Source organism: Calonectris borealis, chromosome 1 (genome assembly GCF_964195595.1).
Source record: "Calonectris borealis chromosome 1, bCalBor7.hap1.2, whole genome shotgun sequence".
NCBI lineage: Eukaryota > Metazoa > Chordata > Aves > Procellariiformes > Procellariidae > Calonectris > Calonectris borealis.
In genome coordinates, this window is record NC_134312.1 from 68402674 (window position 1) to 68420923 (window position 18250).

General features: G+C 41.7%; 1 protein-coding gene across 11 annotated transcripts in view; it reads left to right on the forward strand.

The window, feature by feature from the left end:
* The window catches only part of WNK1 (WNK lysine deficient protein kinase 1), a 109015-nt gene that overhangs the window by 67397 nt on the left and 23368 nt on the right, over positions 1-18250 (forward strand). For 4 of the 11 annotated variants that reach the window (XM_075159154.1, XM_075159172.1, XM_075159225.1 and 1 more), the window contains 12 exons: positions 2938-4158; positions 6641-6712; positions 7343-7492; positions 8544-9017; positions 10159-10440; positions 11124-11215; positions 11791-11953; positions 12394-12510; positions 14758-14931; positions 15720-15771; positions 15933-16073; positions 16436-17868. In XM_075159154.1, the coding sequence (XP_075015255.1) occupies positions 2938-4158; positions 6641-6712; positions 7343-7492; positions 8544-9017; positions 10159-10440; positions 11124-11215; positions 11791-11953; positions 12394-12510; positions 14758-14931; positions 15720-15771; positions 15933-16073; positions 16436-17868 (4371 nt within the window). The remainder of the gene's footprint in view (positions 1-2937; positions 4159-6640; positions 6713-7342; positions 7493-8543; positions 9018-10158; positions 10441-11123; positions 11216-11790; positions 11954-12393; positions 12511-14757; positions 14932-15719; positions 15772-15932; positions 16074-16435; positions 17869-18250) is intronic. The other 7 variants (XM_075159188.1, XM_075159164.1, XM_075159178.1 and 4 more) reach the window with 5 other exon arrangements.

Below are 18250 nucleotides of genomic sequence, written 5' to 3' on the forward strand. Positions count from 1 at the left end.
TCGGAAATCTTTAAAATCAGATCCCCACTGGATATCTTGAGTTTTTTTCCCTGGAGGTCTATATTTGATTTCAGTTATGTTAAGAAATCGTGGATTACATCCATAAGAGGCATATACCATTAGAGAAGGAAAACTTGCAGTTGAAGATTGCCTCTTTCTATTCACTTGAAATACAATAAAACACAAAAAATCAAGTAAAAAAACCCCCAAACAACCCAACCCCCCTGATTCTGATTCTTTGAATTTTGTTGGATTTTGACCTATGGCCTCCTGGATTGTGGCAAGATTACAAAATCCTGATGCTTTTATTGGCCCAGTGTCTGGAAAATGCTTGTCTAAGACTAATTTTACTGAATTTTCCACACATTAAACCAACTTTTTTCCACAAATCATGTTGTAGTAATGTTTAAATTTTTATGGTAATGTTTTAGTTAGTAAAGAGCCAGCTCCATACAGTTAGTCCACGTAATTCAGGCAGGGAGGTGCCCAAGCAGAGAGACTAGTGAGGTGGTATGTATAAACGTACACCTACTCACTAAACCAAGAATGAATGTTTGAAAAGTCATCAGTATCTGTTTAGGTTTTGCCATTTGTCAGACTACCAGATGCTGTGAGTACACACAGTATGGGCTGCATCAGTGGCCCCAGAGAAAATATTCTCTCCTGTCTGCTCTGCCTTCCACATGCTTCTTGTAAAGGTACTAGGGAACTTTCCGCACTGCTCAGTTACCTAAGGCAAACTTGGGTCCTCAGAGATGCACATAGCCTGTTCCCAGTGTGTGTTGGCATTCATTCAGCATTTCTCATACCTTCTTGCACACGTAGTAGTCAGTATTGGGCCTCTCATTGTGTGTCTGCATTTCTTTTCTACCTCATTATAGTTTTTGCTGGTTTTGTTTTTCATTTTTTTGAAATGTTCAATTCTTAACTTTTGTTTTCCTCCTTTAGCCTCAACGTGGTCGTAGCATGTCAGTTTGTGTCCCCCACCTTCCTGCTCTTCCCTCTATGTCCTGCATCCCTCTCAGTGCTCCTTGCACCCCACCACCAGCGCTGTCTGCACCTCTTTCTCCTTTCTACCTTCGGACTGTCCCTGAAGAAACCTTTGCAGAAAAGCTTTCTAAAGCCCTGGAAAGTGTCCTGCCCATGCATTCTGCCTCTCCACGCAAGCATCGACGCTCCAGCCTGCCCTCCCTCTCTGTCAGTCCTGTATGTGTTACCATTTGCCTCCTGGCACAGTAAGATAAGTTATCATTAAATACATCCTGGACTTTGGGCATTTTTAAAATGAGAAAATGAAGAGCTGATTCCTTATACTGTCCTGCTGGAATGTTGATCTTTTTTGGGAAGCTTCAACATTATCAAACAGTGGCTGACCATTTGGTTTTTGTATTTTAGGATAGTATAAATGTGAGTTACCCAGTTGTACTACAGAAGGTAAAGGGAAGACTAGTTCTTATCCCCTTAATTCAGAAGACCAGCTTTTTATTTTCCAGCTTCTAAGCAAGCATTGAATGTTAATTAACCCTGCACAACACAACTAGCTTTTAAAGCTTGGTTGCTGTGGCTGGTTATTCTAAAAGCTTTGGCTCGCTGTGGTAATGATACTAGAAATTCAGAGTATGAATACTTTTGAGGATTTTTCTGTAAGTTTTAATCAGAAATGCCATTTCAGCTGCTTCTTGATGGGAAGAAGCCGTTGTTTCAAGTTTCTCAGAAGGTTAGATGCAAGATAACTTGCAGGACAGGAGGTAGTCTGTTTTCAGTTTTGGGCTTTGATTTACATGAAATAAATTTTGAGAAACGCTTCTCTGTAACTGAAGTATGTGGAACTAGTTTTCAGAACACAGGAATAGTTCTTCAGCCTGTACGACCTTCTTGTTAGTGTTGGTCAATATGGAAATTTGCTGCTGCTTTTCCAGAAAAAAGGGGCTGGGGAGAAACAGAACAATGTGGAAACAGCAACTTGCAAAAGACATAAATGGCATCTGTCTTAAAGACAGTATATTTGCTACTGACTCTTGCAATTTTTTTTTTCCCTTTAGGGTTAATAATACATTGTCTCTCAGCATACTGTAGGCAGAGATGAAAAAATGCAGAATTACCAAGTTTTTTGGTATTCTTACATAGAACTCGCTTTAGTGAAAATTTCCCTACAAATCTTATTTAAGATGAGCCTCATCTGAAATAGTACGGCATATGGAGTGGAATTGCCTTGCGGACTCTGCTGTTACTAAGCCTGTGAATGTCTTACTGTCCAGACAAGAGTTAGGTTTGTTTCGGTGAGTGCGAATTTCCTATGTGAAAAGGTATGATCAAAAGTGATCAGAGGGATCACATTGAGCAGAATCGAAAGGCTCTGCAGTTTTATCATACTTTTTTTTTTATCTGTGGGCTGGAATGGTTCAGTTTTGTCTTGTAAAAGGTTTCTCTTTAGCTCTCTGGATTACAAGCAGAAACCACTAGCACTGTGGTTTTTGTGTTGGATAATATTAAGATTTAATGCTGTTTTATCTTCTAGATGCAAACTAGAGGCTCTGCATTGTTGCCGCTATCAAGTTCTGAATTTTCATATTCTCCATGTGGCCATAACCTCAGGGGTTTGATTGGCTTTCAAGCACTGATCACAATAGATAGCCCGTGACAATAAATCTCTTTCCATTGTCAGGAGCAAACCTGGTTTATTTTTGTGAATTATTGGAATTGGACTGGAAAAGCAGCTCTAACAAGCAAATATTTCCATTTGTAGCTATGCCCACCATGGATGTATTTAATGGATATTTACAACTCACCTAAATTTCCTAAGTACTGTATGTTTTTGACCATGAATTGAGTAGTCATTCTATAAAGTTACTTCACAGAACTGCCTAGTGAACTGTGCATGTTGACGTGCTTTTACTTTTAATGTATGAATTACTTGTCTTGTTCATGTCAATACAGCCTCAGCATCCGCGTGGGGGAACACCAACGTTCCCAGATTCACAGATATTTTTCCCAACTGTTCATGAACGGCCAGTGTCTTTCTCACCACCACCTGTCTGCCCGCCGAAGGTGGCAGTTGCTCAGCGGCGCAAGAGCACTTCATTTTTGGAAGCCCAAACTTGCCACTTCCAGCCATTGCTGAAGACTGGCCAGAGTTTAGTTCCACCTGGTGGTAGCCCCACCAATTGGACACCAGAGGCATTCGTTATGCTGGGCACAGCAGCTCAGAGAGTCGCTGGAGAGCCTCTGCATGTGCAAGTTAATCCTGTGTTTGAGCCAGCTCCTGTACACAGTGACTATAGATCTGGACCAACACCTCCAGAGGATGCTCACTACAGAATGCATCCAGAAGCTGTATATTTGGTGGGCATGCACTACCCATCACAGGTATCGGAGCAGTATGATCAAGTAGCTTATAACTCTCACGCGACTGAACAACATTTGAAGCAGGTCTCTGAGTCAAACCATGGGCAAGGTGGTCCTCCACAAAGCTCTGTGTTCGACTTTCAATCGGGGCAAACATACCTGGCAAGACATGTTCAGAACCTGAGGCTGGATTCTGGGATGGGTCCCCTTTCTCCATTATCCAGTGTTTCAGCTCCTCTGAGTGCAGATCCTGCTCAGATGACGTTTCACCAGGTATTTGTTCCACACTCTGCCCCAGCTGTGCTCTCTCACAGTGGTGATGGCAGAGCGAGCTGTGTCTTTGAGTTCCATGTGCACACTCCAACTTCTGCTCCAGCAGAAGGGGCAGTTTTACCCCAGCGGGTCTACAGAAGTCGCCGGGGCTCTATGGAGACCAGTCAAGAGGAATCCACTCAAGGCATAGGGTCGCATGGTCGGCTTCAGCCTGTGACAGAGGAGCAGTGTAACTATCTTGGTCCTGAGTTAGCAGGTCCCAGAGGGGGCTCTGCCAGGCGGAGCTGGCCAGAAGGAAGCCCAGAATACTCCAGTGATTCCTCACAGCTGACTTCCTCTGACACTGGCGATTTCCAATCTCCTCCCCCTACAGGGGGGTCATCTTCTGCTTTTGGTTCAGACTTCTCATTGCCCATTGTTCAGCTGCCTCAGAAGGTATTGCAAGAGTCGCAGCTCTTCATCTGCTTCCCCCAGGGAGCCTCGACTCAGCAGGCCTTGTCCACCTCGCTTTCATCAGGACCACCTGCACTCTATTCTCAGGTTACAGGAGCAAACCCTTCCAGAATTTCTGTACTCTTTATAAGTCATGCCTTGCACTTAAAGGGGAGCCTTGCTCTTAGTCTTGCTCCGTGTGGTTCTAAGTATTAGCATTCATGGGGGTGTCTTTCCACCAAGTCAGTAGTATACTAGGATCTCTTTAACTTACCAGGTTGCAATGAAATAATGAGGCATCAGCAACCACTTGGTCTGTGTTCAGCTTCGGCTGAAATGTTGGTAGGGCTTTTGTGTTAAGGGTAACAAATGGTCAATATTCCTCCTGGGACTAGTTGCTCTTGTGGCAAGAGATAGCTGGAGTACCAAACTGGCTTTTAAACAATGGGCTTAATGAAATGTATCTTCTCCACAGTTTGAATCAGCAGTGATAGTAAAACTTGCTTTGTATTTATGTTCCTGCTCCTTAGCCATTTAATGAGAATGTGTTATTTGAAATATTCTTACTTTCGTATGAATGTTTCATTAGACAACAAGGTTAATTTGGTGACTGTCCAAAATGCCAGAGCTTTTTCTAGGCTTGGGGGAAGAAAGTGGAAAGAGAGGAATAGAAAGGAGCTATATTATGTATGTGTACACGGATTTGGAAATGTACTTGCAGGATCATTAAAGAAACTAAACAAGCTGAGTAGTAAATTATTGGCACAAACAACTGTTGCTAATAGGTATTGTTTAGAATATGGTGTCCTTTTAAAAAGCAAAATTTGACACCTGAAACTTAGTTTAGAGGTCCATGTTTTATCAGCATATATGGTATTTGCACTTACAATAATCAGTAACGCATTTGTACGCTGTGACTGTGGGGTGTATGTCTATATACATTGTGTCTGCACTTGTAGTCTGAAACTTTTCATAAGATAATTTTTTGTGAAAAGAGAGGATTTACTTTAAGTAGACTTCTCTCTTACTCCTTCTGTTCTTGGAATTAGGGGCTCTAATTTTAGTTATTGGAGTATTAGCAACTTCGGGATTTGTGTGAGGGAACTGGAGGAGAATAATTTTGCTTTTTGTAGTAAGGTCAAGAACTAAGTATTTAAGGCTTTCTGTATAGGATAATAAAGGTGGTTTATTAAAGCTGAAACAGCTTTAATCACTAGTCTAATAGATAGTAATTTCTATGCTGTAGGAGAACTTGTGGAGTGAAGCTGCTAGGCAAGAAGTTTGAAAATTACTTGGGGATTTTTTCTCCATAAACCACCTTTGTTAAACTTCAGGAGGCAACTTGTGATGGATGTAAAATACAGCTGGAAAACACAATAAGGGGTCATGATTATTTTACAGAATATCAGTTCGGGGATCTTTTGTATAATTCATTAAAAGATCAGAATTTGAAGCACAAACTTGAGTCAGTGTGAACAGATGTTGCAGCAGTGGGATATAGCACATGTTTAGATCCTAGCCAATAAGGGCCTCAAGCTTCTAAAACAGCAAAGAAAAAAATGGTTCTTTTCGTTGGCAGTGTGCTTTCCCCAAAGTTTCTATAATTAAAAAAGTATGTAATTTTAATAAACTTGTTCCTAATAAGCTTCTACAAGCTGAGTGATCACAGCATTAAGGAATTTTAGTAGGTATTTCTGATACGATACATATGCACCAGATATGTTTCTTACAAAGGCAGTTCACCAAAGTGGTGCATGCTCAGTGAACTTTGCTGGAGGTCTTTGTCTAGTTGTCTCCCAGGATCTGATAAAGAAATATAATAGTCACAAAAATAATAATGAAAATCCTGGGATCTGATAAAAAATGTCAGCCACAAAACCAAAAATCTATTCCATTTTCCTCTGCATCTTCCACATTCATTTGTATGCCACGTATCCATTTTTTTCATTGCTTATTCATTCAAAAATTCTGTCTTAGCTAGAACGTGGACCCCCAGATACTTCAATATCCGATTCTTGGTAGCCTTTGAATGGGAGTGAGTCTGGAAATGATTTCTAGCTTGTATTTTGACATGCCTCTCAAAGGGAACTCATGACATGTACGTGTACCGAGCACTTTGTTATTGGTCTAGAATTCTGTATATCTTTGACTTTTTTAACAGATAGTTTTATTTCCTTCTAGCCTCCTTCTGTCTCCCCACCTAACTGTGTTTAGAACACATGTAAAGGTAGAACTTAATGCCTGTATTTCCAGTTATCATACCAAGGCATCCTGCTTTTAAAGCATCATCTGTGGAAGAAGAAGCTGGTAGGCTGATCAGTCTCATGTTGAGGGGCATGTGGGTTGCAAAGACTTTCTGTATTGGTTGTGTTGGAAAACTTAAAATGGAGTTCAGTACTTTTCCAGATTGCTCAGCTGTTGTTCTGGTTGTCATAGTGGAATTTGGCCAAAAGGATTAGTTGTCCAAAAGGACAGCTAGAAACCTATTCCAACCAGATCATTCCAGGCAGAAATGATTTTAACTGCCTGTTGCAGAAACCATAGGGTTTCAGCATAAGCTGATTCTCGATCTCTTTTGTTTCTTCTCCAGACACAGGTGCAAGGCCAGTCAGGCTCAAGCAGCGCATCGGTGCCATCCCAGCCTACCCAACACACTCAGCAGGTAAGATTACAGTCCCTAAACCCAGGACTAAAATACTTTCACTATAGGATTTTGATGACTCTCTAAGAGCAACTGACTACCTCTGTTCCCCCTTCAACCCATGGTTTTGGACAAAACCAAAGGAATGCTCTGGTTCTCACCCAATCTAATGTGCTATGAGATTAACTTCATTGACTTTCTGAAATTTATTTTTAGAATCATGTTTAATGCTCGTTTTCACGTCTCTGTCTTCCCCAACTTCTACCTGAGCTTGCAGTGGAGGTCCTGTTCAAGGGGAGGCATGTCAGGATTTGCAAGTTAGAGTGTCTAGACGGGCAGACTTCATTCTCATGATTTCTTCTAACTGGAAATGCTATCTTCTGCAACATCCTCTTCTCTTAACTGCCTTTTCTTCCTTTATAGAATCTTCATTCTTGTTTTCACAGGTGAAATAGTTCTGTTGCAAAATTTGATAATGGAGTTGTATTAGTAATGCTGATAAGCAGTTGCTAAAGCTTAATTGACTCAGCATACTTAGAAGAACCACTGATGTCACTTATGGAGGGAGTAAAAAGTAGAATTTAAATAGGATATGCTTTAAAAACTTCTGTGGGGGGAAAAAATAGCTTCTGCCTCTTTTCCCTACTACAGAATGCACAGCAGCCAGCCTCTTCCCAACAGCCTGGACAGTACCAGCTGCAGCAGCCGTCAGTTTCTGCTGGCGCCACTCCCACACAAACTGTCTCTCAAACTCAAACTTCACAGATCATGCCAATGCCTCAGGCAGCAGCTGGGACACAGGTAAACCAAATTCTTCTTTCTAGCAGAAGATTTTTTTCTTCTTCACAGCTGGCAAATTCAACATGCTGCTACTTTCACTTTCGTCATCTTTTCTAATGGTTCCAAAACATTCATCCAGATAATAGTATTCTTAGTGTACTACAACTATCAGTTTTGTTGGAAAATGCGTTGGAAACCCTTTCTTTCACACGTGGCAGTTGTGAGTAATTTGAGGGAGGGATAACACTTCCATGCACAAAGATCTTTAAATTGTCAAAATTATCATGAGGTGTATTGATGAATGGTATATTATGAATGGATTTTCAGGAACTTGTCATTTCTCTGCTTCCCATCAATGTCTATCTTCTGCACCATTATGTGTGTAAAACATGTTCACTTATTTAGGTAGTGAACCATAAGGACTGCCTTCTCCACTCCGTCATCTTTCTTATTCAGCTCTTCTCCTTTACTCTCTGGTCAAGAAGCTTCTGTTACTATTACTTCATTTTGGCTCATATCTCTATCTTGAACATGTGAGCCTTTATTTTGTTTTTAAAATTGTTGTTTTGTTGCTTGCTCATCTAAACTGCCTTTCCAGTTGCATTGTTCGCTGGCTTTAATTGACATATCCCCTGCCATTCTCTGAATGCTGGCACAGTGGCTTTTCATTCTCCGTTGCTTTAGTCCCCATACCAAAGCTGACAGATTTGTTGAGAGATTTGCACTTCTTTCCTGTAAGAAGGCAGGCTTGGCTCTGGGGACAGAGTTGAGGGGAATTTGATTCTGTTTATGCACAAGTCAGTGCTTCAGGGTATTCAAACGTTGCTCTTTCACCCTTTGTGGGTGTCTGTTTCAAGAGCCTGTTGAGTTCTTCAGGGGAAGTGTTGCAAAGTGAGGACCTTTTGGAACTCCAGCCAACTTCCCAGCCACTCTGCCAACTGTGCTCCCCACCCACTTTAACAGAGTGCTGTAACTTGAATAATTCTTTCTTTGACTAATGCATAAAGATTCTGCTTTCTGCAACCCTGCTTTAAAAAAAAAAAATCTATCTCTATTTTCTTTACCTCCCCAGCTTCCTGTTTCCCAACCAGTGTCGATCATCCAAGGCGAGCCTCAATTACCTGTTGCAGCACCTTCTCTCCCTCAGCCTTCAGTTGCCCCATCAGTACCCATTGGCTCTCATTTTCTACCCATGGGACAGCCCTTGCCAACTTCCATGGTTCCCCAGTTCTCAGTCTCTCAGTTGCCCGTAGCAGCCCCTCATGTGTCAGTGGCTCAGCCAGGTTTCCAGTCACTGCCCATTTCAATGGCAGCTGGCATGAATCAGCCATTGCTCACACTGGCAACGTCTGCTGCGGCAACCACTGTCCCTGTAGGATCAACCGTTGTCCCTAGCCAGCTTCCCACACTGATGCAGCCTGTGGCTCAGTTGCCCAGCCAGGTTCTCCCGCAGCTCCTGCAGCCGGCTGTCCAGTCCGTGGGATTGCCAGTCAGCATTGGACAAGCTGCTGAGGCTTCACTTCCTGCTGGAGATGCTCTTTACCAGGTATTGTTGCAAGCCAGCAGAGCTCTTCTCCCCATTTTTACCTGTTCCTCTAAGGTACCAGATCTGAACTGTGTGCCCTGGCCAATTCACTTCTCATAAGAGAGCCATTAAGCCACGAAGATGAATTCTGTTGTGTGGTAAAGGACCATTTTAAGGAGGGGGGAAAAAAAAGTCCTTGGACACCCTAGTGTTTCGAGTTTTTCATATTTGGCAATGGAATTTGTCTAAAATGACAGAATCATAGTGCAGGACTTCGGTCAACCACTGTGTGAAAGAGGACAGTTATATATCCAAGAGATTTGTCGATTTGGAAAAAAAAAAATCCAAAAAATAATGATTTTAACAATGGGGATGTGTGTTGGAAAGAAAATCACTGGCAGCATATGCAGCAATGTCAGTATTTCATTCCAAGTCGGGGAAGGGGAAGGGAGGTGGGGAGGAGGGACACGGACTTTCTAGAAATAAGTCAGACGGCATGGATCTTGAAAATGATGTAAGTATCTGATGCTAGTCATGAAATGCTAGGCTGTTGGGCACAGACTGCTTCAGCTACTTTGTACTTCACTGTAAAAATGGCAATCTGAATAGTGATTCGGTATATGATTGTTCTTCTAGAACAAAAATTGTATAGATATAGAAATATCTGCACTGGGATCATAAGGAGTGCTGTAAAACAAAAACAGTGTGTAGGAATGTTCCTTGGTTCCTGGGTCAGCTCATCATGACAGGACAGGAAGAACACAACACGTTTTTGCTACTAGTCTCAAGAATCAGCAGCAGTTGCATAACATCATCTGAGCAGTAGTTGTTCAGCCTGAAAATTCTTCAAACTCACTTCAAGTCTCAGGCCTTAAAATACTAAGCCAAATAGGCAACTGCAAAAGTTGGGAGATAAAGATTGTTTTGCCTAAGACTTGGAACTTTGGGTGGGAATTTGCTTGTTCAAGCATGGTGACTTGCAAGCTGAGCTTTGGCTACATGAACAGTTTGCTCTGCTTCTCTGGGAAGATAGTCTTTGGGAGTGCTTGAACAAGTACGGAAAGTTGGAAGGTGCCCCTGAAACTGATACTTTTTTTTTTCCCCTCTCATTTCGTAATTACCTCTCACATTCACTAACTTGATTCCCTCATTTCTGTTACAGGGCTTCCCGTCTCGGCTGCCGCCTCAATACCCAGGCGACTCAAATGTCGCACCTTCTTCTGCTGTGGCCTCTGTTAGCATTCCTTCTGCCGTACTGTCCCCTCCCTTACCCACAGATGCAATGGCTCAGCCGGGCTATCTTGCTCCTGTTGTGCAGCCGTATGTGGAGCAGAACGTTTTAGTTCCCATGGGCAGCCTAGGAGGACAGGTTCAAGTGCCCCAGCCTACAGTGAGTTTAGCGCAACAGGCCTCATCTGCCTCCTCGCAGCAGGCAGTTTTGGAGGTAAATATGTTGAATATAATCTAACAATACATTTAGGGCGTTTGAATTATGCAACAGTGTATGTGTGTGGGGAACTAATCCCTTCCATGCTTGTTTTCAGTTGGAAATTAATATTTCAAATGACCTTTTTCTTACAGCAGAATGTCATGCCAATGTGGGGACCTTGTTGCCACTGGCTGTTCTGTTGGGAAGTGAGTGTGCATCCTGCAGGCAAAAAACCTGTTAACACTTCACTTCTTGCTAGTGCTGTAGAACATTTTTGCCGTATCAAAGATAAACTGCAACTGATAGCCTCTGAGAGTCTGTCATTATGCCTATTCCCTGCAGCGTTGTTCTTGCTAGGGAGAATTTGAATTGTCTTTTGTGTTCTGCATTGGCTTGCCTTTTGCACATTCTGTTAGTAAGACTGTGGCTGCATGGCAAACTGTAGTGACACGTAACAGTAGAAAGGATGGCTGATTTCCTCTCCCCATCCCTCCCCAGATGATGATTTGCTTCATTGCAGTTTGCTCTAGAATCTTTTGTAAATCAGAGCTGTCTAGATGCCAGCTGTTTGAAGTTCTAGAAGGGTAGTGCTTTTAGCTTTACAACTGATTTGGGAGGAAACATTGAAGACTACTGGGTTACTTGAAAAGGAACGGTATTCTTTGGGGAGGGTTCTTGATGTAGATTTCTATCCATAGGGTACTCAGGGAGTCTCACAGACTGCTCCTTCAGAGACTCTTCCAGCAACACAGCCTGCTCAGTCTACCCCTTTGGCTTCCTCTATGGATAGGTAAGCATCGTTTTCTTTGCACCAAACTGAATTTCAATTTCATGTGTTAGATTATTCTTTCTTGGTTGGTCCTTAGGTATCTCTTTGCACCAGGGATTTTCTTTTTTCCACTGAGGGTGTTCTTGAGGATGTGAGGAAATAAACTTCCTAGAGGAAAAATAGGCTTATGAGAGGTGGAGTAAGAGGTGGATTTACAGCAGGGTATGGAGGGAGTACATAGGATTGTGTATAGCGATTTAACTTCTAATGCTTTTTTATTTGTCATGTCAAGCTTTTTTATTTGTCATAAGGGATGTTTTTCTGTCCTTTTGGCACTTAAACAGAATTCAAACTCCAAATAGCTTGAAAACATATTCAGAAGATATATTTGTACAATTCAGCTTGCAAGAGATATGTAGCTAAATAATCACTATTAGAATTGCTATTCAAGCAACCCTAAGACTCTTCTCCCCTACTCTGCGCTTAACAGACATCATCTGCTATCCAGAAGAGAATACCATCTGGTAGGGTAAACTGTATTGTTGCAGTTATGGAGTGCATGGATACTAATGTAAAATTGCTTTTTTTTTTTTTAGTGCGCATTCTGATGTTGCCTCAGGATTGAGTGATGGCAACGAGAATGTTCCAGCTTCTGGCGGAAGGCATGAAGGGAGGACTACTAAACGTCATATGCGCAGATCTGTCCGCAGTCGCTCTCGCCATGAGAAGACTGCTAGGCCGAAACTGAGAATTCTAAATGTAAGTATTTTTTGTTTTAGTGACAGTTTGGTAGTGATGATGCCTTTTTTGAGCTTCAAAAAGTTTCTTTTCCTTTGAGGAATGTGTGTCTTCTACGGTCTTGTTCTGCGTGCCCACCTCCCTGCCCCAAGCATGCAAGCTATCCAGTGTATTTCTTCTGCTTCTGGAGTCAGTGTTATAAATGTCATCTATTAAGAGCTTTTTGGAGCATTAGATATGGCAAAATTGGCTTGCTTAGCCACCAGTGATTCCACAGACTATTCCAGAATATTTGATGTATCCTCAGAAAAAATGATACTGTACATGGTACCATTTATGAGACTGGAAGGAGAGGATATGTTTGTATTAAACCAGTACCGTTGCTTTGTCTCTGTGAGCTTTAAAGCACAAGTCTTAAATTCTCATGCTTTTGGTTTGAACTATTGTTTTCTTTGCTTTAGGTTTCAAATAAAGGCGATCGGGTAGTGGAATGCCAGCTAGAGACACACAATCGGAAAATGGTTACTTTCAAATTTGATTTGGATGGCGACAACCCTGAGGAAATAGCTTCAATTATGGTAAGATGTATTTTAGAGATGAAGAATTGAATCCAGTCTTAATCACAATAGTAATATAAGCAGTCTTATTTTCTCATTTGTGTTTCAGAATTGCTCTTCCATGTAGCATGGCCTGTGCTCACCTTATTGATACGCAAGCACAACTAAAAACTCTGGGCACCAAATTGACAGTTAATACTGCATGCTCAGTTCACATGAAAATTTGCGTCAGTATTTACCTTAGAATTGCGGTTTTATCAAGTAAATCTGCTTTTTGGTTTTTTGCAATCTAATTTTTGAAAAACTGCAGACAACTATAACTTTCTGAAAGTGCCAGGTTAAACAAATTCTATTTGCTTTTCTAAGAGTAAACATTGCTAAATCTTTAAAACTTACGCTTAAGCTTTGAGGTTTTTTGCCGTTGTTCTCAACTGAAATGGCAAGATCCTACCCTTAAAGTAAGAAATGGGAATCACTTTCTGGTTTCTGAAAGTCAGTAATGACTGATGCTGCTTTTGACTTTCTCAAAGGAAAAAACCTCTCCATTCAATGTATAATGGTCAAGCATAGAAAAGAACTTGCCCTGTAGCGATACCTTTCAATGAGAGTACTGCGTAGCATGGAATAGAACTTCCCCCCTCCCCCTTTTATTTTTTTTAATTTAAACTCGTATTTTGGGGCTGGTACAATCTGAATGAAATTGAGATTGTTTTAGTGTTACTGAAGCGAGGGGGGATGACAAAAAGCAGTATCTTTTGACAGCTTCTTAGGCACCTGTGCAGCACTCATCTTTTAGCTTAGAGAGGTGGCAGAATAATAGGTGGTGTGTGCTGGATTCATACCTGTCAAAAGGAACCAAATCAGTGACACTGGAGAAATGATCTCTTTGCCACTAATGGCTTTCCGAGAAAGAGGAAGAAGTTGGTTCTTGGCTATGTACATGTATTGGCAGCGTAAACAAGTCAATAACATGAAGTCAAGTGTCAAGAAATATAGAGAGAATACACAGGTGTCTGTCTTCGCCTCATACCTAAAGTGATCCTATGGAGGAATAAAAGAGTATGGTTGATTTAAAAAAAACCAAACCAACCCAAAACCAGTGCCTCTCCCCTTCCCAACAACAAAAAACACAAATATTTGAAGATGAGTAGAAGCAAAATAAGCGAACTGCATCCAAAAAGCAGGGACGTAGTTGGAAGTGTGCAGCCTAATTTAGGCAACTGAGTCTGGAACTTTGTGCTCATTGGTTTCTTGTTGAATATTGAGGAAACCTTTGATTGTAAGACTTTCTGGTTTCCTTTTAATCAGGATACTACTAGGCATACCCCATATAGGTATCTGTCATTGCTCAAATTAAAGCACTGAAGGTTTCTTTAACTAGTAAGTATTCTGCATTGCAAAGCCTGATATAAGCACATCATGCTTGTCTCTCCTTTTTCTGAACCAGCATCCCAGAAACTTGATGTAAAACCAATGTCTCAGGTTTTACCTCTAAGGCACTTTCTCTCTCTTTCCCAGCGGAGATACTGTGACTGACAGCTTTACTTCTGTTTCATAGACTAGCTGTCTCTGAGAGTTATACCATGCATTATTTCAGGAGACAGAATTTTCTCATGGGTCAGACCGAACTAAGAATGTCTTTCTAAATGCCAAATATACTTGTTTTAAGCTTGTTTCCTCCAACATAAGCAGCAGAATGTATTTTTATAAAGCAATATAATGGATTGAAACTAGATAGGCTGAGCAATCTTCCTCTCCCTGTATTGGGAACGTAATTAATACTTGCATTTACATACTACAGCCAGACTTTGAGTTACTGATGTGCAATCTGCATAGAGTAGAACTTCTATTTGGCATGGCAAGAGAGAAGCACAGAACACATCTTTCAATACAGAACTTTCAAATTTTTTTTATATTATAGTTCCCTTTAAATATGGCTCTTAATGTACATTACATTAGATAAGAGGAACTGCAGTAAGATAAGGCTACTAATTTTAAATTTCACTGTGCTAAGCAAAAATTGAGGTGGCAGTTTGATGGCGGTGAGATTGAATGTTGTTCCACAGCAAAGAGTAAACCAGAGCAAATACTTCTGTGCTGGAGATAATTTTAGAAACAATTGTTTTTCTCTAAGGTGTCACCATCTTTTTCTTGTGCATAAAAACAGTCAAGGGAGGACAAACAGTAATACCAGAAGCAAATTGGTTATTCAATATATTGTTTTGAAATAATTTGTGGAAAATTATTGTTGCTTTGTTCTCTCTACAGGTGCAGAATGAGTTTATTTTAGCAACCGAGAGAGACTCATTCGTAGAACAGGTACGAGAGATTATTGAGAAAGCAGATGAAATGCTAAGTGAGGATGTAAGTGTGGAACCAGAAGGTGATCAGGGTTTGGAGAGTATGCGGACAAAAGATGATGGCTTCTTTCCAGGGTCACAGGTATGTAGAGGACAGATTGCTTTAGGTATTTGTATTTTCCATTTTGGGTGGTACGGTTTTGTGAGTAGAGCTAGCTAGAAACTGAAACTTTCTTTCATGAGAAATATCAAAGCTTAATAATTAAATGAAAAGACAAGCAGAGAAAGCTTCATATCAGTGTGAGAGCCTAAAATTCATTTAGAAAGCTAAATATCATAGACCTCTTGCTTTTTCATGTGTTCTAACATTTCTGAAGCTGCTGCATCTCCTAACAGTCCACTAAACAGACAATCTTAAATGCTGAGGCTTCTTGGATTTGAGGTTACTGTGAGGTAGGACACTAAAACCCCCAGCCCTGTGCTGCTCACTAAGCACTGAGAGCCTGGACTCAGGCCCTCTATCCAGTGAGCTACTAAGAGATTGGATGGCTTGGTTAGGAAAGACAGGTTTTGAAACTGGTTGCTGGGAATAAGAAGGGGTGACATTTCCTGAATCTCTGCCTTATTTCCACCCAGAACTAGTTTGAAACATCCATTTATCTGCGGAATGTTTAAGGAAATCAGTTGGACTGCCTGCAAACAAAAGAGTGTTTAGATCGATTTGTTATATTGACGGTCACTAAGCTGAGAAGCTCTAAAAGCACTGTAGCTGACATTTATTTGGGCAGAATTCCACTAGTTTGGTAATGGTGCTTGGGTCCAAGGTACTGCTTACCTTAAATGCCCACATTTCAGTAAGCTAGCATTTTAAGAACTATCTTGTGGGTTTCTGTTTCAGAATAGAACTTTAAATTTTATCTTACTTTACAGAAATTAGAGTTCAAACAGCCAGATCCTACATCTTCCATGCCACAAAGAATAGGTAAGTCTTTTGTGATTTTTTTCAACAGTTACCTCTTTCTGTTTCAGCGGATGGGTGCAGCCAAGTTTTTATTTTGTATGATGGAGTGCACATTCCATATTGCAGGTTATGTATTCAGTTACCACCATGTATCACTAAACATCTAACTTCTTTCTGTTTAGGGGTTCCTCCTAGCTCCTTTACCCAGGTTGTCCATTCTGCAGGAAGACGGTTTATTGTCAGCCCTGTCCCTGAGAGTCGGTTAAAAGAACAGGGCTTTTTCACATCTGCTGTTCCTGGAGGAAAAGAAACTCCGGATGTGGGTAAGTTATCTAAACTCTTAAAATCTGATGGCTAAGACATGTTCATCGAAACCACATGTGAAGTTAGTTAACTAAACTGTTCCTAAAGCCCTCTTAAAGTACTTGGGGAAGTAAGGAACTGTCTGTGCTGGTAAGAAGTGATCATAATTTGTGGGTGGTACTATGCAGGATTCTCAGGTGGGGGGGCAATGCTGATGGACTGTCTGCAAGACTCTGAAACCTTAATTCTGTATTTTTATGTAAGCCTGGATTTGTAATTTTTTTTTATTATGCTGAGAGGTAAGTGTGATCTTAGTCTAGCAATAGACAATAATATTGTAATGAACTCCTCCAGGTGGACTGACATTTTTCTGTTCTTCCAGTTGCTGCATCTCCATTACATGGTCCTGGAATGAATCTCTCCCACTCGGCATCATCACTGAGCTTGCAGCAAGCTTTCTCTGAGATGGGGCACGCTCAAATGACAGAAGGACCTAGTACAGCTCCTCCAGTGTTCAATCAAACAATACCACCATTTCCACCTGCACTTTCTACCATGGCAGGCAGTGGTGCGCCTCCTGCCTCTGTGGCTGCTTCTTCAATATCAGTTCCCTCCAGCACAGGAGTTTCTCTTCCAGGATCTGTTACTTTGCCTTCAGAAAGTGCAGCTGTTGGAGTTGCACCAACTGCAAGTGTGCCAAGCTCTGTTTCTCCACCTCCAGCCTCACAATCTGGACAGCAATCAACTGGTGTCGCTTCCAGTGTGAGCGCCCCTGCTTCTTTCTCCTTACCTACCACATCCCAGCCTGCTCAACCAGTAACTGGAGACATTGCCCCCAGTATCAGCACAGCATCGTCTTTGGCACTGCCATCTACCCAGGTTCCTGGTGTCACTGGTCTTGGTGTCGTTGCACCAGCTGTGACATCTCAGTCTACTCCTCAGATTGTAAGTAGTATGGCAGCACCCCAGACATCTGTTGCCCTGTCTCTGGCTCAGAACGTGGCTTTGCAGCTTCCTCAGCTTAGTAGCAGTGGCTCTGTCTCCAATCTGGCAGAAACAACAGTCGTAAGTGCTCCACAGTCACTACCTGAGAGTGGGCAGTCTATGGATAAATCACAGCTCTGCAGTGCAGCTGGCTTGTCTCTTCCAATCTCTGCACCTTTATCATCCTCAGTAGCAACAAGCATATGTGGTTCAGTCACTCAGCCAATGATACATCCCTTACTTGTCCCATCAGGAACAGGAATTACATCAACACCTGTCCTACCCCAGATTCCAAGTGCGACACCCATGTTGCCCCAGGTTCCCTTACCTGGCGTCTTACCACAACCAGTCACTAATTTGCCTGCAGTACAGCAAACTTTGATACACAGCCAGCCTCAACCAGCTCCGTTACCCAATCAGCCTCACATTCACTGTCTGGAGGCTGATGCTGATGCTCAATCTAAAGCTCCTGGTATTGATGATATAAAGACCCTGGAAGAAAAGCTACGGTCTCTCTTCAGTGAACATGGTAATGTGGGAACAGCACATCCCTCAGTATCTCTGGAGACATCATTGGTAATGGAAACTACAGTTATTCCTGGGATACCAACCACTGTTGTTGCACCAACTAAACCCCTGACATCCATTAGCACTTGTATACCTCCGAGCAGTTTGCCTCTTGGACCAACTGGCTTGCCAGTGCTGACACCAGTTGCCACTCCCGGGCAAGTGATCACCCCTGTCAGCTATATTTCGGCATCGAGCAGCATTGCAACAGCAGTAGTGAAACCAGGGACCTCTCCTTCAAAGCCACCTCTTAGCAGGGTACCGGTAAGAAATGCAATGTTTGTGTGAATATTCAAGTATTGTAGGAAACAGCCTTCATGAACAAAATCCCTTTCATAAAGCAAAATACTTATTCAGCCAGAGGTGTCTTCATTTAATATAATACTGAAAGTTTTATGCTCTGGTTGTTTTTGCGTCCCAAGGTGTTTTATTTCGTCCATATTGGAAAAAAAAAAGTCCAATTCTATATTATGCCTCTGAGAGAGCTCTCTAGCGTTGCTGTTAATTTTTCCTATTCCTAAACTGCAAAGAGTGAAGCAACTGTGGTTTGCTTTTTTGTGGGTTTTTTAAAATAGAATTTGGAAAGCTTGCTTTAAATAGCTTTTTATCTTGTACATGATCACTAGAATGAGACAGGGTGGTTGTA